The sequence below is a fragment of the Dicentrarchus labrax genome, unplaced genomic scaffold, assembly GCF_905237075.1.
Source record: "Dicentrarchus labrax unplaced genomic scaffold, dlabrax2021, whole genome shotgun sequence".
Lineage (NCBI taxonomy): Eukaryota > Metazoa > Chordata > Actinopteri > Moronidae > Dicentrarchus > Dicentrarchus labrax.
In genome coordinates, this window is record NW_026136706.1 from 16,499,018 (window position 1) to 16,522,594 (window position 23,577).

Here is a 23,577-nt window from a genome sequence, read left to right on the forward strand (position 1 = left end):
CTGCACGCTCTAAATGTGTCAGCAGCTTAATAGGAAAATGGATAAAGTTACTGATGATCTGTTACTGCTGTACTCTGTGCGCAGAGTTGTCATCTTTGGTAAGAAAAGAGGACATCATTAAAGACTTCAGAGACCGTATCAGCACTTAAGATTGCTCTGCAGTACGTCTCAGGTAAAATTATGGGTTTCTTTTATAGCCGATTTGCAGCCTATATTAGGTCACCACAATATCGCTTATCAAATCGCTCTGAAAGTGATCCCAACGATATTGTTCACCACTTTTTTGTTATAGTTCTTGTGTGGACTCCACCATCCACTTGAGTAACAGTGATTTTTAAAAAGATATATTTATAGCTATTATTTTAGTTATGGTTTTTGGTGTGGACGGACCTTTAGTGTTGGTAACGTGCCAATGAATTGTAGTTATACTGTAGTAATAAGGCAGGGAGGACGGTGGACAGTCAAAAGTAAAAATGCTGCTGCACTGAAAAACTGAGACACTCACTTCTGTTGGCACTTCATGGTGGCGTGGAGAAGGCAACGGCGACAGGCGGCTGTTGTGTTGGACTCGACTGTGTTTCCTGGCAGACAGGATGTTGAAGGTCAATGTTATACAGTCCGAGCACCCTCTCTAAATATGTCAAACATGTATGCAGCCTTTACCTTTCAAACGGGATCTTTTTAAACTCAGACTCTTTCACATAATCAATCACCTGCTTCTGTGTGCGACCGCTGCAGAGACAAGTACAGGAGAGATAATAATGAGCTATTCTGAGAGAGCTGGAGCAGACTGTTAAGTGATAGGGAGACGCTGCTGTGTGACTGCAGTCCTGATAGACGGAGCAGCTTTATGATGCAAACTCTTCTCTACCTGAATCTGAAGGAGGAGCCTCGTGTGAAGAGAACAGGCTTGGGCTTGGGCTTAGGTTCCTCAAAGAGGCGGAAGAAGGCGTGGTATTCAACACAGATCTTCCAGAAGACTTTACAGCAGTCTCTGCTGGCCATTAGAAACTCCAGAGTGTCCTGATATGAACTCTGGGGGACACAAAACATAACTTATAACACCAAACAATTACGTTTTTTTTTTGGTATTTTACAGTGTGATTCAGATGGCATAACTTACATTTAGATCTGGCCTCAGCTTGATAAGGAAGCGTTTCCTCTTGAAGCTCAGTTTACGCACTTTAGACCAGTTGAAGGCATTAATCTTTGTATGTCCCTGCAGTGATGAAGAATGGATTTGCAAAATATAGAACATTTTTACCACCAAACACATCTACTGAAGTGAACTTAAAGAACAAATAACCAAAGTTTTCAGGATCACATCTGTACCAAGTGTTGACCTACAAACTAGTGTGACTGACCTGAAAGACTAGGACACCGGTGTGCGCCACAGCCAGGCTTAGCCTTGTACCCTCACGGTCCTTGGCAGGGTGGAGGCGAATGCCATACATCTCCAACCTGCGCGCCACTTCTAGTAACTGATAGTCTGATTCTGCTGGTGTGTGACCTCTAGCAACACAAAACACAAGAGTAACAAGTTAAAGGATAAGGCTGGTGATATGTTATATTTACCTTACTGTGAACATGATATGAATATGAATATGAATGATAGAACTGATCTTGTACCTTCATTGTTGTCAAAAAAGTATTAAAAACACACACAATACGCCACACTGCTGCACATGTTTCTTCACCATGAACATGGGTAATGTAGTTAATTTGAGTCCAGCTGCTTTAGCAAATTACCTAAACCTTAAAAAACTATATATTTATGATGAGTTTTTAAAAATGTACATCTAGAAACAATTGGGCTTAGGGCTGATATAAATAGCAAATAAAAAATACAGAATAGAAAAACAGTGACCTTATCTGGAAATCTTTTTTTATTATACAAAAGCAGTATGTGTTTTGAAAGAAAGAGAGAGACTGGAGTAGAGAGGGTGAATTACTGTAGCATTTATTATCCTGGCTTATCATCCAGCTGTGTGTCTCACTAATTGAGGTGAAAGACCAAGTCCGCGTGGGTCCAAGTTTCAAATGTTTATCTGAGTTTTTGGAGCAGTGGTGGAAGGTTGGGGAGGGGTTGCAAACCCTAACTAACTTTCCCAATTCTTATCAGTGGATAAGCCTTCCTGTTTCCTGTGTGTGGTACTTAATAAGAAATTTAACCCAGCCCGGCACCCGGCCAGAAGAACTGCAGTTACAGTTATCAACCAAGAAAGCCTTGGCTTGGAAAAAGAGCCATTTAAAGAGAGCAGTCAAATCTAATGGAGCTTCTTTCATGTGGCAGCCGCCAACTGAGTGTCCATCTCTGGCAGGACCCTCTGTAACGCAGAGGTGAGACAAGGGTTGGCAAAGCTCATATTCAAATTTGTGCACTGATGAGGACATTTTGAGGCAGGATGGCAGGAGGAGATCTGGAACGTTTCCAGTAATATACTCCCAGCAGCATAACACATTTAAACTAGAGGCTGATACTAGGAACTCTACTGGGTAAAAAGTGAAAATAGACTGAGAAAATCTGGGTTTTCAACCTATGAACCCAGCTGCAGGAAGATTTCAGTGCAGCCTTTGTTGCCAGAGTAGTGGACAAACTCATATCCACCACTGGCCAGAAGCTGTAAAACAAGTTAAAAACACTAGCTTTTCAAAGTTGATGTATGATAAAGAACTACACAGAGAACTCTGGAGAAAGAACCCATTCATTCAATGGCTGATTTCCTGAATGTGTCACCTGTATAATAAACCTTCCCCACGGGACATGCACAAGCTCTGAAACAACTTTTCCTGTTCATGGGTAAAGAGATTAATTATTGTTCAGCCATGGCTTCAGTGACCTTAAAAGAAACCGTGACTGGATCAAATAAATGCCTTATTTTAAGACTGTGCACAGCATACAGTACTCCAGTTCCAGAAACTCACATATTCTTTGAGTGGAACTCCATGATCTTGTCAATCAGGGGCATTTGATCTGGGATGTAGTTGTTGTTGAGGAGGTGTGAGCGGCACTGGCTCTCCTCAAAGTCCCCTATCTCAGCTGAAAATAAAAAAAAAAGCATGTTGACAAATGAAAGGGAAAAACAACATTAAATGTCTTAGCAAGCCTCCAGAATAGATGAAATACTTCCTTGGCACAGATTCTCCAAATCTCTCAACAGGAGGGACGAACACCTTTCTTCAAAAATATATTTCTTTGTGTAATATTCTTGTGATAAAAAAATATACTCTTTAAACTGATCTCCATCATCATGCATGTTGTCTTTGATCACTTTTGGGTAACAGACCGTGGCTCAGAAATGTCAGGTTATGAAAGTGCTCTGTATTTCCTGGCACGGCACCCTGATGCGTGTGGTTATTCTGAGGCAGTCCTGCAAGATTATGCTCAGGCATCCGACTGAAAGGTATCCATAGCAACACACAGATAATCAATTTGCAATGGTGTGCAGTGTGCTATATGACAATGTTTGATGATAAGCTATGTGTGAGAAAAGCATAGCTTGTCTTCAAAGAGAGTTATCTGATCACTCCACTCTTTGGTTTCTTGAGCTAAATGAGGAAACAGCCATGAGGAACTTACACTGGATAATATGGGAGACCATCAGTGCGCCACTGCTGTCATTGCAGGTCAGACGTCCGCAGGAAATATCGTGTTTGATCTGGAGGGCAAACAGGTACCTGGACACAAACACAAACAGCTTTTCACGGATTCAATAGAGTAGATGTGGTGGTGGTTTTCCAGTGCTGGAGCCAGATCAAATGAAACTGAATCAGTAATTCCATGTACTGCTGAATTCAAGGGAGCTGCTGTAATGAAATTTCTGATTAAATTCAATGCATCCTGGCTCTTTTAATTTTGCACAAGACTTCCGAAGGAGTCCAGGCGCACATTTTGGATTCAGGAATTAATATGTTGAGTGAAAGCATTTAGTGAAGATTTACTGACTGTCTTGTGTTATAGTGCTGCTTCTCTTGAATGCGAGCCAGAGCTGGAACCAATACAGTCCTTCATAAATCTTTATAATTTGTTTAAAAAAAATAAATTAAGTAATAGTTTAAAACACAAATGAATGGTCCAATGCACACCCAAAAGTGAGAGGTCCATCGATAAGAAGTGTTTCGATCAATGGACCTGGTGAAACTGTGATGCCCAGTGCTTAGGGACCGCTTTGGTGGGAGGTTTGTCCCTTCGGCCACAGCAGCCCTAAATACAATATCACTGAAAACCCAATGTAAAGCTTTACTGTATGTTTACATATCTATGTATATATGTAAAGGTGTGTACATATGTGAGGATATATAGTATGTAAGGACATTTTTTTTAAATGTGCAACAAACGATTATTTTCATTATCGACTGATCAATGATTTTTTTTAAATTAAGTAATTAATTAATTAATTTAACAAGAACTGATTTAAACAATTGAATATAAAATTGTTGCTGATAATTTTTAAGTCGATTAACTAATTGTTAACCACATCTTTATTGTGTGTTTTGCATGTAGCTGTATATTTTCCAGTGTGAACGTGTGCAAGCTGTGAAATCAAATATCCCAATTAAGTGGCTTAATTAGGACTATCTATTTAATATGTGTGATATAATAAAGACAGATGTCTGGTGTGTGCTGAATAATTCACAAATTCAAAATGATTTACTGATTCTGTGTATAAATTTAAAGATGAGCAAGCTACAATATAAGAACATTACTTTCTGTAAGCCTATTATTTCTCCCTTCTGACAGTGAAAACATGCAACTCATGAGCCTGCTCCACTACCGAGGACACAGAAACCAGAAAATCATTAGCTCCACGCTAATCTCCGGAGGGCTAAATCAGAAACATGGCAGCCATGACATGTGAATTGCATAGCTGAGGAGGGAATAAATCTTTTGGGAACTGGAGCACATGTTTCATTACAGCTTCAACAATTGCTTTCGGTCACAGCTGAAGTAATTTGTACATTGACGTACAGTTTTCTAAATGCACATTTCAATGCCAACTGCAAGACATGCCTGATGTAGAGATAAAAGGGGTTTAATTATGTAGAAAGGAGCTCACCTTGTTAGCTCCTCCAGTAGCTGGGCATGGTCTGGAGGAAAGAACTTCACAGCAAACCTCAGGATTGTGTGCTTCGGTCCTGCGTGGGATAGATGATCTTTGTAATAACACAAAATACATTTGGTTGCCAGTCTTATTGGGTACAGCTTGATAAAACTATTGCAATCTAATGCAACAGCCATGAAATAAATCCTACCTTTATGAAGGTCATTAATGTTTAGAGAGGTGTTTATTCAATGTTATGATCATTTTGGAGTAAGTAGTTTGTGGTGCTTTTGTATTGTACTGCATTATACGAGAGGTGTTACTGTTATGTACTTATACTTTATAGTAATTATTATTATTATAAGAATTATCAAAATTTATTTTATTTATTTATCAATTTGCCCTCATCTTCCCTCAAACTCCACTTTGAAAAACACTATTATTATTCTTTTGGTAAAATGGTATTGCATTTGGTGAAAAGAACATTATGAATTGTTTAGGACTTGGGATGTGATTATAAAAACTTGAGACTTGCAAAACAATGACTCGGTTAGGAGTCACTATACAGCAGAAGTCCTGAATAGTCGCTCTTAATTTGACAGCTTAGTTTAATACTTACGTCGGAGTTGCTTGATAATGGGCTTGATATGGTCTAACCAAACCTGTGGAAAAAAAGAGACAAAACATCACCAAGTAGCTTTAAGCACAACAAATTCTGAGATAAGAGGAAGCTCCATTTAACTTTAATTTTCGCCTCACTCACCATCATCTTTTGATGGTTCTGAAACTCCAAGCCAAAGTAGTCTCCTTCAATGAGGTTCATGTGGGAGCACACCAGGTCAAACAGCACCTTGCCTGAGGCTTTTTGCTGTGAACAGGAGAGAAAACAACAACGAATTCTGGTTAAAATAACACTCGTCTGGGCTTGTATGACCATGTACAGTAACCGTTTTGATTTTCAATCTGAACTTTTGTTCTGAGCGATTCAATCCAAGCGACATTCTTATTTGAACCAAGGACATCTAAACTTCAAGAAACCCCAGTGACAAGACTTTGACACAAAAGAATGAGTGACAAGTGAGAAACAAGTGAGCAGCAGTGAAACGAAAGAGCCCTGCTTTGTAGACCTGTCAAACCCTGTGTTTGCTAATGTCACCTAAATAGATGACAACTGTCTGAATTTAAATCTGTCTAAATTCCTCTGCTCTGCTCCTCCTTACTTCCATCCTGACATTCAATAGTTCTGTTGGCCACAAAAAGCTACTGCAGCTACAGGGGTTCGGACCCCATCTTTGATCTGTATTTTCAGTGTCATTGCTGTCACTGATGATGGACCAGCAGCCTTTGAGGCTGATACAGTATCAAGATGGGATAAAGAGTCTCCCAAACCAGCTCTGTCCTCATTCACCCCACATGCAGAACACATAAACACTTTGAAGACAGACTCAACCGCCCACTTTCTGACAAATACTTGCAATGTGACACACAAACCTCAAAAAGCCAGCGCATCTATGGAGCAAGAGAAACGTTCCCATACAAGGTCAAATAAATGTCAGGGATTTCCACTGGAACACTTCTTGGGTTATAGACGCCCTACAGAGCTCTGTCAGGCACACAACGAGAGACTTTCTGCCTGGCTGCTTCCTCGTGACTGGTTTGCACCAGCGTGGCGCATATCGCAGCACAGAATGAGAGTGTTTATAGTAGCAGCTCCCCCTGGCTTGGATAATGATCCAGGGTTGCGTCGTGTATGTTTCAAGGAAGCGGTTTCTCCTCTACGTCTTAACAAAAGGACAGTGAGTTGCTAAGGCACAAGCTACTACAAGAATTCCCCTCATACAGCTAAACTGTGTTGACCTCCTCTTTTCATCAGACAATAAAAGGAGTTTGCCTGCCTGTAAATCTATGTAGTGTTTCAAAGGCAAAGAATGACACTGTCTGTGTTCCTATTAATGCTTAGAGAGTAAAAACTTAAGCTTTACCAGCTTAGTGAAAGGGTTTACACTTCCACAACTGAATCCATAATCTTCCCTAAACAAGCCTCCCACCCTCACCACTCCCCTCCCTGTGTCTGTCCTTCCTGTGTGCAGCACCACTATCTCTCTCCAGGCTGCCTCATGCAGTGCAGAGGGCATCCTACCACAGAGAACCAGCTGTTTCCATATGGTGATGGCGCTGATGAGGGAGGCCACAAGGAGGCTGGAGGGAAAGAGGCCACCAGCCAAAACACACCCTTCCCCATACACACACATTGCTTTCTAATAGATTGCTGCAACCAGCAGAATAAAAAACACCCTGAGTGAATCCTGTCTCATGTTTTCTGCACTGATTTTTACAAATGCACTCTGTAGAGGCTGCAGGAAGAAGATCGGCAGAGAATACAGTGAAGGCTAAAGAGTGTTTCTGTCTCACTGGAGCACTCTCATATCCAGCCTTATAAATCTGCTGTCAGCGTAAAATGACCGCGAGCCAAGCAGAGATGGGTAAGGCAGAGGCTGATTAGAGCCAGGCAGTGCTTGATTAAATGCATCTGTTGCAGACTGGAGTTATGGTGCTGCCATTTGACACTGCTGCAGCGGACACAATCAGAGCGCTGTCCTTAATGAAGCACAAGTCCCAGAGATTGACTGCTGTCATGACGCAGGCACTCAGAGGACACTATGTGACACAGTCTTCGCTCTAAGGTCTATTTTGCAACAATTTAATAAGGAAACCTGGCATGAAAGCAAAGTCTCACACAAAAAACTCTGGTCATCCGGCTTTATTACAAACCAAAACACTTCCAACGATGCAACATACACTACATGAGAAGTGTCCAACCCTACTGTGAGAAAGGCGAACATTTGCTGCAGTTGCATACGTCATACAATGTGTTAAAGTCCCATGTGAACTGCCCAAAAAAAGTACGAGGACACCACATTATTTGGTCATTAAACATCTCATTCTAAAACTATTGGCATTGATATGCTGATATAACAGCCTCCACAAGATTTTCTAATGAGGCTGCAGGGATTTCCTCCAATTCAGCCACAGACGCATTAGTGATGTCGTGTGAACACTGGACTCACGATTGGCATTCTAGTTCATTCCAAAGGTGTCGAGATCAAAATTCAAGTTCTTCCACACCAAACCTAGAGAGACCATCTCTTTATTTTTTCGTAGCAGGAAACGCACAGGTGTTACTGATAATATTAACAATGGCTAAGCTCCATTTAAGTGAGCCAGCATGCACACACAAGACCCTGAAACTGAAGCAACTAAATGGAATTCAACCATTATTAATGTTATTATTTACTGTCATCCATTGAAAAAAGGCCTATAGATGGTTTATATAACAGCATTTTGGCAGTTGTCTTTGCAGCCACAATGTCTGGTAAGATTGCCTTCAGTGAACTCTTAACACATCAGAAATCACACAATAGCACACTTTATTGATGGCTGGTAATGGCTGCCAAATGCAACTGCCAAATGTCAAAGACAATACTAAGGGTTTAGAGCCAGACTAGCAGATGTGTGATGGACTGCTTTGAGACAAATGCTCAAGTAAGCAACAAGAGCAAAATGACAATTTTAATATGCTGATGTTAAGGTATAATGTTAGGTATAATGTTAGGTATAATGTGCAGCACCTGCAGCTAGACTGTATTTTTATTTCCCCTTCTCATCTAGACTCTAAACTAAACTACTTCTATCAATACAAAAATTTACAAAATTCCACCATGACAACTGTGCACAAATGCACATACTGGAAAAAGCAAATGGACAATTACACAGTTGCGTGCACAAAGCAGAAGCTGTGACTCCTTCACTTGACGTGCAGCTGACACATGATTTCTCACCCCTCTCCATACATGTCATGCGACCTCTCCCCCAGCAGAGAAGTTACAGTCCTAAAGAAACATCATGCTCAGCAGCTGACGTTTCTTTCACCGTCCGCAATGCCAAGAAAATGTCACCAATCTTCCTTTTTTATGACCTCCATCTTTAAAAGCACTGGAGCTAGTTTACATAGGAGCCACCAATTCCCAAGTGAGACCATACATTCTGATTCAGCTGGCTCAGTCCCAGGTCAGACACACAGGGAGGGTCTGTCTGGGTTCATTAGGTTTGAACATAGGCTCATAGGATGATACTACTGTTTACATGTGTATGAGCGCTAGCATGCTCGCATCGCTACACTGACCTCCACATGCTCTGGCTGACAGAGGAAGGCTAAATAAAGATGACAGCGATGTCTGCACACATGTCTGCTTGGGTTTCCACTTCAGGGTAGACCAAATACCCCCACCCCTTCCCTAACCTTCCACCTCTTGTTAGTAAGCTCCTGTCAGCAAAACAAACCCAATAAAGGTCAGGTGTAAAGTAGCTTTGTGCTCCCTCTACTGTTCCCCTCCAGGAGATTTTGGTATGGTCCACTTCACTTGTAATAAGCCAGGCTGGGCAGTGCTCACCAAACTTCTCCTGGGGGAGTGTTGCGGGTGGGTGGCATGGGTGGTAAACAGACTGCCAATGCCTTTAGGCTCTAGATGGACAGAAAGAACAAAGGGAATCATGGCTGGTTGAATATGGGAGTCATGGTGGTGGTTGCAGTGCTGTGGAGGAGGAGCTGATGATGTTTTTTCAAGCCATGTGGTCAGCCATTGTTGGACAGGATATCAAGCAGGGATTTACAGGGTTCCTATACAGTTTCCCTTTAAAAATCCAATACTTTTCCAGACTCAAATTTTCAGGACAAATCGTTAAATGTTTATGATGTCAATAAATGATTTTAAAATCCAACCGTTGACTATCTATTACTATTACCATTACTGTGCAGCCTTGTTTATTCCCATGGAAACGACAATGAACACAGCCATAAAAGTAAGATTTCTTTATCCAGAATAGATTGTGGATTACTTTTATGATACTTTCCTTAATAATAATAATAATAATAATAATAATAATAATAATACATATTTTTCTCTCTTTTCTTTTTTCCATACTTGTCCATACCTGAAAATTACTAAAATCAAATTCTATACTTTTCCATACTGTGTAGGAACCCTGGATTTCTTTTGTATTGTCTTGTGTCTTGGGCCACTCTGATCCAGTGGCCACTGCTGGTTCAGTTATACCTTGAAAGATAATGGAGCAGTCATCTCACAGCGGGAGGTTTTCTGCTGTGACATTCAGCAACATCACAGAAGGCCGATCGAGGTCACAGATGAAAAAGACTGGGTGCTTTAAAGAAGGGAATTGCTAAAATAAACTTACTTCAGAAGATGCAGTTTTACTAGTCACAACTTTGCACATGTGAAGTAGTAGCAGTGGAAAACCCCGGGAATGATTTTGGATACTATGAAGTGAGCCGTTGCTCTTCTGATAACACCGCTCAGTAGTTATGCCCTGCAGGGTTTTTTCCAACCCGCGGGTCCCGCATTTATTTAATAATTTGACCCGCTCCATCCCGCCCCACTCAACCGCATCTATTTTCACAACCCGCCCCACCCCCCCCCCCCCGCTATTAAATACACGTTAAATAGGTCATTAAATAAGGCTTTTATTTTGTCTTACAAATGTGCTTGAAAAAAGCCTTTCGAGTGGGCTGGAAACTGGCAACAACAAATTCAAATCTTAATAAAAATAAATATATATATAGGCGCTTTTGTGACATCAGGTCACAGGTGGATTTACCCAACAGTGTTGTTAAGAAGTAGGCTGTATTGGACATATTTAATCCTTAATGACCCGCCCCGCCAAGAAAGTTAACATTTCTTGACCCGACCCAACCCGACCCGCGGGTAACCCGCAGGTCTCACGGGTTACCCGCGCATCACTACTGCTCAGGGCTGGGCTGAGATTACAGAACTGCTTACAGTAGCAGGCAGATACATTCCCACACTGAATCCTCCCAGTGCTGTTATTGAAAACATATGTGAAGACCGCACTGACTGCCTGTCCCATACTCCCATGGGTTCTGTTGCAATGAAGCGAAAAAAAAAAACAACTTAAAAAAAACAACCAAACAGCTTTTTAAAGTAACTTACAGCACATGTCAGGCATCTTTGCATGTGCAGTGGCGTGAGCGTGTACTTGCGTGTGCAGGTGTATACTGTGCAATGTAAGGGAAGGGTAGGACAGAGAGGTCAGTGGCAGCTAAACCTCATTGAGATTCAGGTCTCGTGCTGCAGAGGTTCCCAGGGTGACTCGACTACAGCGGGAAGCTGACAAAGAGAGAACGGTGGAGGGAGGCAAACCTACTGATAATCCTGTCAAATTACCTGTATACCCTCTCAGCACATATGGATGTGTGACCATGCATATGTTTGTAGTAGTGTGGTCATAATTAGGACAGCTTTAATATAATTATACCTACGTGACGGTTTTAATTTAGCCCCCTACTTCTAAAAAAAACCATCCAAAGTAGTGTTATGTTTACAGAAATAGAGTATTTAAATTATTTAAGTATGAAAGTTTTCCCTGCTTTGTTTTTTTTCTTTCTTCCAAAACTCCCAAGCTGCAGATGAAAAATATCTAGAAAAAATGAAAGGAAAAGTGATGATTGGGCTGCTACAGCTGTCAGAGTCATTCTGTCACAGTAGGCCAGCCTCCAGGCCCCGAGAGGACAACCATGAAAATAATGTGTCCCCTGGATTCAATGGGGGTTGAAGCTGAGATGGAGGTAGCTACCCTCAACAGCTACCATCTCCTCCTCCTCCTCCTCCTCCTCCTATTCCTCCTATTCCTCCTCCTCCTCCGTCGGACATTTTCCCCACTTTGCTTGCTTGCTTGCTTGCCCTCCTTGGAGCCTGTCTGTGCTGCTAGAAACATATTGATTTTGCATAAAATATAATTAAGTGTCCTGTTGTGACCGTTGTGCTGCTGAATACTTAACAGTGCATAGCTCTGTGCATTTGTACAAGGACCTCCCACTGTTAGTCAGAGTGCCATTAATCAGAAGACAGATCTAAGAGTTGTGGCTTTGCATCGTTAGCGCAGACACTAAACAAGCAGCTGCAGAGATCCAACCAAACACGCCAACACGCTCTGCTATTCCTGCAAATAATAAGTCATGGTGTTATGTTAAACATACACTGATGCAACACACCACAAAATTGTATCATGCCTGAGCCTAACTTTGAGTATCATTAAAATAAGCAGAAAGCAAGTAGGGGTTTTAAGGCAGCAGGAATTACCAAAAAGATTGGCCTCTTTTTCCTTCATCTGCCTGAATCCCTTTCAGAGCGCTTCAAATTCTGGACCCATGCTGGTTATTCTCTACTACAACCCCTTCCCAGAGCCAGGGATTACTGTCACTCAGGGGGAGGATGCGTCACTTCACATTAGGCAGAAACTCCAAATTTAGTTTAGCTAGATAAAAGCAGACTGAAGAACTGAATAATACATTTTAAAATGATATTACCATAGAAAATATTCAAGAATAGAAAGACTTTTGTTCCAAAATGCATTTTTCACGCCCTACACTCCCACATAACTACTTTGCTAAGTTACGTCAGGATATTTTCTTTTCAATCAGTGAACAAAACGCAAAATCTTTTTTGTCCACAAGTCTGAAAACTATGGTACGGTGATTTCTGCTTCTCATGGACTTGCAACACTGTAGAAGGCTCCCTTTAAAATGTTTTTCTTTATCACATTTAGAAAAAATACAATATTTCGAGGCTAAATTGGCTCATCATCAGGAACAGAGGTATCAAACTGACTAAAGTGTCATTGAATACATAGTCTTAGTCACTCACATGGATGTGACTACTGGATCAGGCACAAAAAATAGGAGTAATACCACGCAAAAAAGGGACATTTTCAGATATTGCTTCATTACATATTACCCGATTTGGTTGTAGCAACTTTCTAAAATGATAATGTCATTTTTGTGCAAAGGGAACCACCACCACCACCTGCAGAATAAAGAGACAGTGAGCTCCCTCATGTAGCTGTGAATACTATAGAGCACTGTAACTGTGAAAGCAATCAATAGGTTAATTAAGAGATTAATTAAGTGTAACTGTGAGAGACAACTCCCACAAGGTCAGGCCAAGAAAGAGACAAGCCTTTCATATATTCTGAATACAAAACATGTCAAAGAGGTAATTCTTAATGATTTGGATTGATTAAACGGTCAGTAGGCTCCAACCATGTCTTGCTTAACCCTTAGGGCAGATGGTCTTATTGTAGAATACACCAGAGAGCTGTGGATAATACAGTATAGGCTGAGGTTTTATGATTACATCTGTCACTTTAATACACTAACATTGGGTGTCAAAATATCTTAAATTAGTGTAAAACAAATGCATCATGGGGTTTAAATGAGAAAACGGCAGTCTAAATTAATCTTAAAGCGACTGAAAGATCAGGCCACCGAACCAGGAAAATTAGGAAAAACAGAAATGCTTCCATAATGGCACTAAGTCCTCATCAGTCCTCTGCATAACAAGCTGGAAAAAAACTGCAACCTGGAAAAGTCACATCCAATCCACAAACTGTCACAGTCCGCCAAGCCTAAGCACAAACCGAAGCAGGGCTACCTTCCAGTTTCGTGCGCCTATTCCCAGTAAACCAAGCCAGTGCACACCAGGATCATTTACATCTCCACTGATCTACATTTTTGATCAGTTGTGGGACAGTAAGCAGAAATGTACGTGTCTGTACTTGCGTAGGGGCGTGTTTGTGAACCAACTGTTGTGATATTTAGTTTCTAAATTTAAGTATGAACACTGCTGGGACTGTAAGACAATATCTGAAATCTCAAATGAATGTCGGAGTATGTTTAAGAGGCAGACGAACAGCTGCTGAATTAGCGATCTGGGCATTTGCTCAGACAGATCAGTGGCTGGCCAGGTATACTTTACTACACCTCAAACCTGCACATATTCATCAGACACAAAACAGATGGGACACATTCTTGTGCAAAAATTGATTTCCAATGTATGTTAATTAATTTTAAGTAAATGTGCCATCCTGCCTGAATAAACAGCAGCTTGCTAATATTAGAGCAGACACACTGATCTACATAATCACTGTGATGTCTGCTTATGTGCTGTGTGTGTGTGTGTGTGTGTGTGTTGGAGAGATGGAGAGAGAGAGAGAGAGAGAGAGAGAGAGAGAGAGAGAGAGAGAGAGAGAGAGAGAGAACAATAGAGGGAGCAAAGTAATAATATGGGATGTCATTAAGATATGGTGCATTAGCATTATTAGGAACAGAATTAATATGTAGATCCCTGCTTCCCGAATTCACAGCCAAATACATTAATAATCCTAACACATGAAAATGCAACAAACAAACTGAGGAATTTAAACAAGGAACACCAAAAAATGATGTTAAAACTGACTGATGATTCAATACTAAATTAGATGAGGGCTAGTTTGGGCGATTTGATATAAGCTGTGAAAATATAAGAAAGTCCCACACTGTTTATATTGAGGTAGCTGCCCCTTTAATATCTCTGTGGGTATGAGTTTATAGCAGCCAATATTATAAATCAATTAGCAGGACAATCGACATGTTTCTGGCATCATGGTTATGAAGTAACTTAAATTGTCAGTTATTAATTAACATAAAATATTTTGTTTTGGATTTTCCATGAAATTTGATATATATCCCAGATATACATATATCATGATGTCGTCTCTCTACTGTCTGCTATTTAATCAAGGCATAAAATGCTCAAACATATATATGAAAATAATAATAATAATAACAAAATGCCCATTATAATTTCTACAACCGTCCAAAACATTATGATGTTTGCTTGAAAAATGACTGAAAGAATCAATCAATCATCAAAATAGTTGCCAATTAATTTTCAGTCCACTGACTAATGGATTAATCAACTAATCGTTTTGGCATTAATGGCAGATGATTTTATCCATATCATCCAATCATAATTAGGGATGAAAATAATGATTATTTTAATTTTTGATTAATTTCTCAATTATTTCTTCAATTTACTTGATTAATCACAGTCCAACTCACAGCCAATTGATGTCTGGTTGAATGCAGGTTAAACAGACCTATAACAGGACTCTTAATGAGCAGGTTGAAGACAAATATATAGTGTTGGTTTTCAAGTGTCGGAGAAAAAGCCTTCAATTGACTGACAAATTCACTCTGCTCATGATTTCAAACTGTGGGTAACAACTGTCTGGAGACAAGGTGTGGCATCAACACACAGGAGCAGCTCTCTGCTTCGCCACCTCACTCCAGACCACCACAGGTTTTTTTCAGTGGGACACACTGTGAAGAAGATGAGACTCAGGAGATTGTGTTAAAAGAGATTCTTTTCGGAGCTGGAGGACTCCTGAGGAATGTGTCCGTTGTGTCTGTCCTGTCGCACGCTCCCTTACACGTAATCTCCACCAGTAATAAATAATGACAGCTGCACATGTCGCTTTACTGGTGAGGCCAATCAATCGGCCTCCTCGAGATTAACCTTAAACCACTTAGCCCTCGGAGCAGCAAATCCAGAGGCCTCTGCCCTGTGATGTAGTCGAGTTACTGTATTGATGAGAACTGTTGTAACCTGACATCCTGTCAAATAGGGCAGAATTTCGTCTCACACACAGGAAAACTTGTTCTAGTTCCTCCTGTTATATAGTAACAGCAACAGCATTGTTAAAGACACCCACTTTGTGAACTGTGGCATCAGTTTGGGTAAAACGTGCATGGACAAAACTAAAGACAAAAAGGTTTAAAAGCAATCATATCCTTTGTTGTAACAATTATTTAGTCAATAGCTGCAAAAACAAATCTCCAGGGAAGCCCAGAGGTCAAAGATTATATTTAAAAGATCCCCTGCAGACTTGTATTAGGACATATATATACGAATAATCTGCTTGAAACAATAAGGTGGGCCTGATAAGGCTGTTCTGCAAAAAAATTACAATGTCCACATTAAAATAGGCATAAAAAGGCATCTTATCCTCATTAAGATTCCAGAATCAATAAATATGCAAATTGACACAAGATACCTCCTACTTCACTGTAAAGTCCATTCTCAGTGGATGTCTACTTGTGGCTTTAGTTTCTACATCACACATGTATAAGTTGAATACTGGTCTAGGACTGACTTCCAAACTATTTGAAATTAAAAATCTAATTTTCAATGAGCACAGAAACATTCTACTTTCAGGCGATGAATGTGAAAGCATCCTTCTAGTGCCAAATTCTGCACATACATCATTCTGCACAGTAAAGCTGTAACAGTCGACTGTAGGAACAAGAAAAACATATTTTTAGTAGGAGTTATATAGTGGAGTAGGGTTTTTAATGTATTCACAATGAACCTCTAATTAGGCTATCACTTGGCCAGTGTGAGGGTGTGCTGGGATTTCCCTGTCAGAATATAGTTGACCTTAGAGCACGCAGATGTAGGGACAAGAGCCTCAGACCAAGGCTGCACTTCCTGTGGACGAGGATTAAGGTCAACAACCAAGAAAGCGCACTCAGTCTGAAAAAAGCACCCGTGATGACGCTACTATAACCAGTGTACAGTAAGAATTTAAAGTGTGAGGTCATTAGGATTTTAAAAGAAATACGGTTTTAGTGTCTCTGGGCATGCTGGACGAGACAGCAACAGATTTTAAATTAGTGTCTTTTTCGAACACACACACACACACACACACACACACACACACACACACACACACACACACACACACACACACACACACAATAACTGAGAAATATGGGATTGGGATTCAGAGACATTCTGGGGCACAAAGCAGAATGGTTTGGTCCAGGTGTCAAGTCAGGTGTGTCTCTTTGACACATGACATTCTCTGACGCATTACGCTGCCCATTTTAATGCAGCACAGTTTAAACCTTCAGCCCTCTGCGTGAACCACCCTTTGGCGGGAGCATTAGCACTCATTCTCCACAGCGTGACAAATGTGGATGCTATCCTGAGGTGGAAACTCACATTTAAAAAAAGGTAATCGGCGGATAACTTGGGCACAAACACGAGCCAAGCAAACAAATGTGAGGGCAGGAACAGCCTCTGTGAAGGCAGCTGTTGCTCCATGTCTGCAGGCCACCGGGTCCAGCAGGAATTCAGGCCTCTGTGACTACAGAATACCAATTCCTCTCTACTGGAAGACGGAGCAAGACCAGTAACCATGGCAACATAAAGAAAATTGTGATTCCTAATCTCTCAGAAAAAGAAAAAATATATATAGAGGAGTCATCTGGAGCTAAAGGGAAGCGTGTGGTTAAGGTTAAAAAGTAAGTAATTATCTTCACATAAAATGATGCCATTTTAATCATTATATGGTGTAATGTGTGCTCTGCTTTTAGAGGCTTTTAGCTCCATTTCTTCATGTAATGATGTTGCAATTACTGTGACCATAACCATGGTTTTTGGAAGCTAAAATACATAGGGTGCAAATGCCACACCCTGTTCATGGCTTCTCAAGCACACCCAAAACCATTTCTATGTGCTATAAGGTTAGTGTGACTTTAAGCCGACTAGCAAGGATGTGACACACACACACACACACACACACACACACACACACACACACACACACACACACACACACACACAAATCTGGCTCTGGAAAATGGGATCACTGGACTTGTGCTTTAGAGTGCTGGGTTTAAAGGGTTCTCAGAGACTGAAACAACCCACTCTGACTAATTTAACAACACATAAACAATAGATGGGAAGTGAACATGAGTGTTTCTGCAAGGTAAGAGGTTCAAAACACAAGCAGTGTGTTTTAATGTTCTAAGGTTTGAATGCAGGCCACGGTTTGTCTCACCAAGTGAGGTTAGCAAGCCAAAGCTGGGTGCAACCCAAGCTTTCAGTCGCACAATGCTGGCTCACTTTTTAAACAGGAAAGATCTCCATGGTAACCTAGAGTATGGAGCATGGCTACCCTGCTCTAGAGGAGGTTCAGTTCAGAGTATCGGACAAAAAATGTGCAAAGAGTCTACTAACCAGTCACCTCTGTGGAAGGATTTGTATAGGGATCTGACATGGATACAAACACTGCTTTCAAATTTAAAGACAAGACTTTCTTACACAGGCCATGAAACTGAGCTTCTACTACACAGCAGGAAGCAAGTGGACCTTGTTATAAGCTCAATTTAAAGTTATTGTTACACAAGTTAGTGGTTCCCAACCTTGGACAGATACCATATATGAAATATTTGCTATTAAATATATGATTTGACAAAAAATCTGAATAATAATTATGTAACTTTATAGACAACAATAATAATAACAATTTATAAAATGCAAAATACTAAAGTAACCAGTCTGCCATCACCTGCTTTCAACATTGTATTTTTTGTTATATGTTCCCACTCTCTCTTTCCCACATATGCTGATCTTTGTAGTTTCTATCATGTACTCTCCCTCCTATAGTATCTATAGTGCCCAACAATGGAGGATTGCAGTATCATCAACAAAAGAGTCAAACAGTGTCACAATTTAACTCATTACACAATCACACTATGGGTTACTCAGCATTAACACTTTGACTCTACTACTACTAACAATCTTATTTAAACCACATGGTTCCCATTTGACTGCGCAGTGTAATCACTTCACTTGCATCACAGTCATTCAAGTGTAATTTCACTAACCAAATATATCTGTATTAGGTTAAATGCTTCCATGCTGCCTCTCTGTTTAAAAGGAGGTCAACTCAGCTTATGTGAATGAGCACCCAGACAACATTACTATGTAATGGATTTAAATGAAATGAAGCAAGGGAGTCACATTAAAACCACAAGACCTGTGTCTCCAGCAGAATCGTAAAAAACAAGACTATTAGACAAGCAATCCCTAATTCCACCCCTACATACTGTGCATTAAAATGAAAATGAATCATCTCTGACTGTAAGGTGAGCTGCAGTATCTGAAGTGAACTGAAGATATATCAGCACTTAACATGACTGACCCTCTTTGACCGAGACACTAAACAGGAAGGATTCATTATGACTTTGAAAACAGCCTGCAAGAGCCAGCTATTCTGCAAGCCCTTGCAATGACACATACTCTGAAGGAGGCATTTGCTGTTGAAGAGACCTGAAATGCCCAGAACAGACCCACCCCCACTGGTTGTGTGAAAGTGGACGTCCCCTGGGACAAATCCTTTGATATCCATTAAGGGGCATTCCAACTCTGGCTCCCTTTGACAGACCTTTGATTCTTTTAGCGCGGGACTTCCGCGCATCACTTATCAATAGAGACAGCCAGAGAAAAGCTCAACAGTTTGGATGCCCAGACTAAAGCTCAAAGGAGCCTAAACACGCCTAAGAGAAGAGGAAGCAAAAAACTTAACTCAGCTTTGTGAGTTTGGCTGTGCTGTTGCTCCGGGACAGATTAAATCGTCTGGTTTGCTATCCTCCTCCAACAGTTCCCACTTTAATAATGAGGAGTAGAGGGGCGATTGTTGTCAGGTCAATACCTTTCCAGGAGGCATATGTGCAGCTGGGGCTACTGGTTTGAGATTTCCTCTTTTTTTTTCTCTCTCTCTCTCACACACACACATTCCCTCATGTCGCTCCCTCAATCTTTGCTTCATTCATCCTAACTCTCCCTCCCACACATCTCTTCTATCAACCCAAGAGACCACAAATTCAATTACTGCCAGGGAGCAGTGGGAGGCAGACTCAGCTGCACAGGTACAGCTGAAAGGAATTCGGATATGCAACATGATGAGCAAATGTATCATGGGAGTGACTTCACTGCAGGCAGAGCTATGCACTGACCAAAAACAGCACCAGGGTGAAATGCAGCAATTTCTGTTTTAATTACCAATGAAGCATGGCGGGAAAAAAAAACATGAGAAAAGAAGAGCAGCATATGCAGTGCAGCAGTGCACCTTTTCTAACTGATAAGAACATTTCAGGGCAGGAAAGGTGAAGCCGGAGCACCTGCGGTAAAATAAGGCACCATGGGATAAGGATAAATCCCACGATATCACACTGCTAGTCGGGTCTGACATGTTAATTAGCCCTCTGAATCTCAATGAGAAATTCATAATTCATTGAAGAGGGGCAGTGCTGTGTTAAAGCTGCTCAGCAGCTGTGGCAAACCGGTTCCCCGGAGGATTTCACCCTTTATTTGAGACCAGGAGGACATCACAGAGAGAGTGGAAGCTAGCTAGGAACAGCACCACTGCCCACACCCATCATGTGCTGTGATGTCTAGCTACCCTGCTGGCATTAAGTCAGTGGGATACAGCGCCACAGTTCAAGAGCTTAATGAAAGGATCAGAACGCTGTCATCAAAGGGCAACGTTCAATGGAATAATGTATGTGCATGGGCATGAAAAGTCAGAGGATCCACCTTCATGCGTCTGTCACAAAACCCTACAAAGAGATCACAGGTTCTGCTTGCATTCGCCTCATCCTTTCTGTGGGAATTGACAAACAGTCGCACAGGCAGATAGAGTCGACTTCACTGCTGTCTGAACCAAACAAACATGAGGATCTTCCACAAAGAGACATCCATCTTGGTTACCATAGGAACAAGACTTATTATAAAGGCATCACTTTTCCCAAAGCACCTGTGCACAGTATAGAAAGCAGTGCAGCATAATGTTGTCAGACATGACCTGACAGCATTAGTGACAGCTTTCATCAGCATCTATGTGCAGTTTCAGTCAGTCCTTCCAGGATATAGCATGAATGACGGAGGGTAAATGGGTTTCTCTATGCAGGATTGTCTCACTATGAATTGTACTACTTAGGTTGTGTTTACAACAGATCTGTTCACTTGTGCTTTATGGAAAACAGAGAACACATGATGGATGTATTTACCATTCAAACAATGGTCAAACGCTCAAATTCCTGCAACAGAAATCCCCCAAGCTTTCCTCTAAAACTAAAAATAATTTTCCGTTGTAGTATCTCTCACAGCAACAAATATTCCTAAGAGGGAGTCAAACCGTTTAGTTATGCACATTCCTACCAGATGCATGACGGATATCTAAATTCAGCATGCTGTTAAGAATAACCCCCGCAATCTGGGAAAGCTTGGGCTGGTGATGGACAAGCACTATTCATATTATTAATCCACTGTTACCAAAATGCTGAGAGAAGGCTGTACCTCTTCGAATTCATAAAACTGTTCGACAGTCTTTCACAGACAGAAAATATACTGGCAGTGGTGCATCTGTAGCTGCACACATAAATCGACAAAAGACAAAGAAATCCTAGACTGTTGATATTTAGGCTTGGTGACTGTTTCAAGGTTCAAGGTCAAATTTATTGTCATTTTCAGTAAAGAGAGTAAAGATTACTACATTAATTAAAAACAGTCAAATGTTCTTATTGCTAAAGAAAATGCATACTACTACCATTAATATTAATATTTTTTCAGTAGGTTTGGTCAAGTTTGCATTTGTACAATTCATAACATTTATGCATGTTCTTTAGCGATCTATTTCAAGTTCTGCAAGATTGCTGAACTAACCTTACAATCTCAATTGCAACACTTTAGGATAGACCTGACTGAGGTCTGTGGGAAACTGAAGGCATGTCCTGTGCAGTTGGCCTATCATAGCCTGAAGGTTACTGGTTTTTGTGATAATAAAAGATACAAAAGATCAGCATCACCCCAATATGCAATCCTATTTGTCAAAGTGTCTATTTTTTAATATTAGCTACGCCACAATATTTTCAGGTACTCCAAGATTGGAATCACTCATGTAAACGATTCAAATGAAAGTGTGTGATTTTTAGCATCCTCTAGCATGTTAGTATTCTTAGCCATCCGCCACAAGATAATTCCCACTGTTGCTCCTCTGCTGTGTCTCTCATCCTCCACGACCCAATTACATTTCAGGGTGTGAGGGAGGAAGATGGCTGTATGTGGGAGAACAACCACGCACCTCTTCATCCCGCTGTGGGATTTCTTGACATGAGAGAATGGCTAACCAAGGGTTCAGAGTGCATGAGAGGAAAGTACGAGAAGATTTTCGGGCAGAAGACAGTCAGTCGGTGCACGAATGATGCAAGGCACATGAATACCATGGTCACATTACTGAACACTTATATTTTCCAGCTTCCAGTGGAAAATGTGAAAAAGGCTTTCATCTTTGTGTAGCATGTGTGAGCCTTCAAGACCACAGCCCTGGCACTACAGTAGCACACAAATCTTCCATTTATATTTTTATGGTGACATGAAGCATGTGACCCCCTCCCCCCAAATCCTTGCCTCCCCAAACATAATGCCATCTTTCAGGGAAACTGGGTCAATCAGCAGTGAAACCAAGAAGAGCTAATAATCCTTCAAAACTTATTGTCAGTCATATTTTAAGTCAGGGGATTTGAATACAAAAAAGAACTTGCACATGTACCCGCAGCACACAGCGAGGTAGGCTGTGCCTCCTGAATATGTTAGTCATAATTGGTGTGCAGCAGCGTATCCCCATGCTAGCGCACTACACTCACATTAATGCTCTGCATGGAGAACCCCCCCCTCCCCTCCCCTCCCTGGCATGGCAGATATCAGTGGAAGACAGAACTCTGCAGCACGGCAACCGGCTCAGACGCTCCTTATCCACCTCTATGTGTAGCCATGGCAACCTACACATAGACCAGTGCGATTCCATGTGGCCTTTCAGAGATGAACTCGTGTAGTGTTGAAATTCATAGCCATGGAGGTTCACAGAGAGAGAGAATCATCCAAGGATCCAAACCACCACCTCAGAGGTAGGCTCAAAGGTTGAGGCAGCCGTGCCAACAAGGTGCTTCCTAGCAGCAGAGGGAGGGATGATAAAAGACAAATAATATCTTTCCATGGCCAGAGGCCACAGAGAATAACAGGGAGAATAACAACAAACTAAAGTGGGCTGAAGTAATACCATTAGGACAGCAGTCTTCAAGAATAGAAACAAGAAATGTTTCTATTTTAAGGCTCCCAAAAGTGAACAGATGTAATATGTTAGCCGAGCAGACAGCAGTGACAAACATCAGATGCCTGGATGATAGTAATTCCCAGCCTCCTTGCTGCATCAAGGCCTCTCTCTGATTGTGTCCCCCGTCAGGCTGCAAACACTTTCTTGGGTGACATGGGAGATAAAATCAGAGAGGCGCTATTTATCTGTACACTGTCGCTAACAATCCTTTCATTCACAACTCTCTGTAAAGACAAGCTTACTCTATGGGGGAGGGGAAGATTGCCATGGTCACCATCTCCTCGCATCTTTCTACCAGTTTGCTCCTACTGCTCCTTTTAAAATTCATCATCTGCACAGAGGCACACTGCGTAAACCTAAAAATGACCATTTGCATTAGAGGAATGCTACAGTCACAGCACATTTAATCTAAATAGATCTTACTTTTACTCGTGCATGATATTAGAGAGCGGGGAGTGACAGTAATGGGTTTGGAAAACTCATTGACATGGTGTAAAAGGTAGGAGAGAGTTGGATTTGTTGCTTTAGGCTGCGTAGCTGCTGCCCCATTCTCCTGAATGCTCTAACAGCCAATCAAATCCCATTTGTATTCATATTCAGCCAATGACAGCTCATCAGGAAATATTGGTGCCAAATCATCCTCTGTGCCTAAATCATTAAA

The 23,577-nt window shown here is 41.2% G+C and overlaps 1 protein-coding gene across 4 annotated transcripts in view; it reads right to left on the reverse strand.

Annotated features, from left to right (window-relative positions):
- LOC127365733 (FERM, ARHGEF and pleckstrin domain-containing protein 1) overlaps positions 1–23,577 on the reverse strand; it is a 52,202-nt gene that overhangs the window by 16,891 nt on the left and 11,734 nt on the right. For 3 of the 4 annotated variants that reach the window (XM_051404132.1, XM_051404130.1, XM_051404133.1), the window contains exons 3-12: positions 5,806–5,910; positions 5,662–5,704; positions 5,058–5,154; positions 3,581–3,678; positions 2,926–3,040; positions 1,365–1,512; positions 1,124–1,219; positions 872–1,035; positions 664–732; positions 506–581 (exon numbers count right to left, since the gene is read on the reverse strand). In XM_051404132.1, coding sequence (XP_051260092.1) covers positions 506–581; positions 664–732; positions 872–1,035; positions 1,124–1,219; positions 1,365–1,512; positions 2,926–3,040; positions 3,581–3,678; positions 5,058–5,154; positions 5,662–5,704; positions 5,806–5,910 — 1,011 coding nt within the window. The remainder of the gene's footprint in view (positions 1–505; positions 582–663; positions 733–871; positions 1,036–1,123; positions 1,220–1,364; positions 1,513–2,925; positions 3,041–3,580; positions 3,679–5,057; positions 5,155–5,661; positions 5,705–5,805; positions 5,911–23,577) is intronic. The other variant, XM_051404131.1, reaches the window with a different exon arrangement.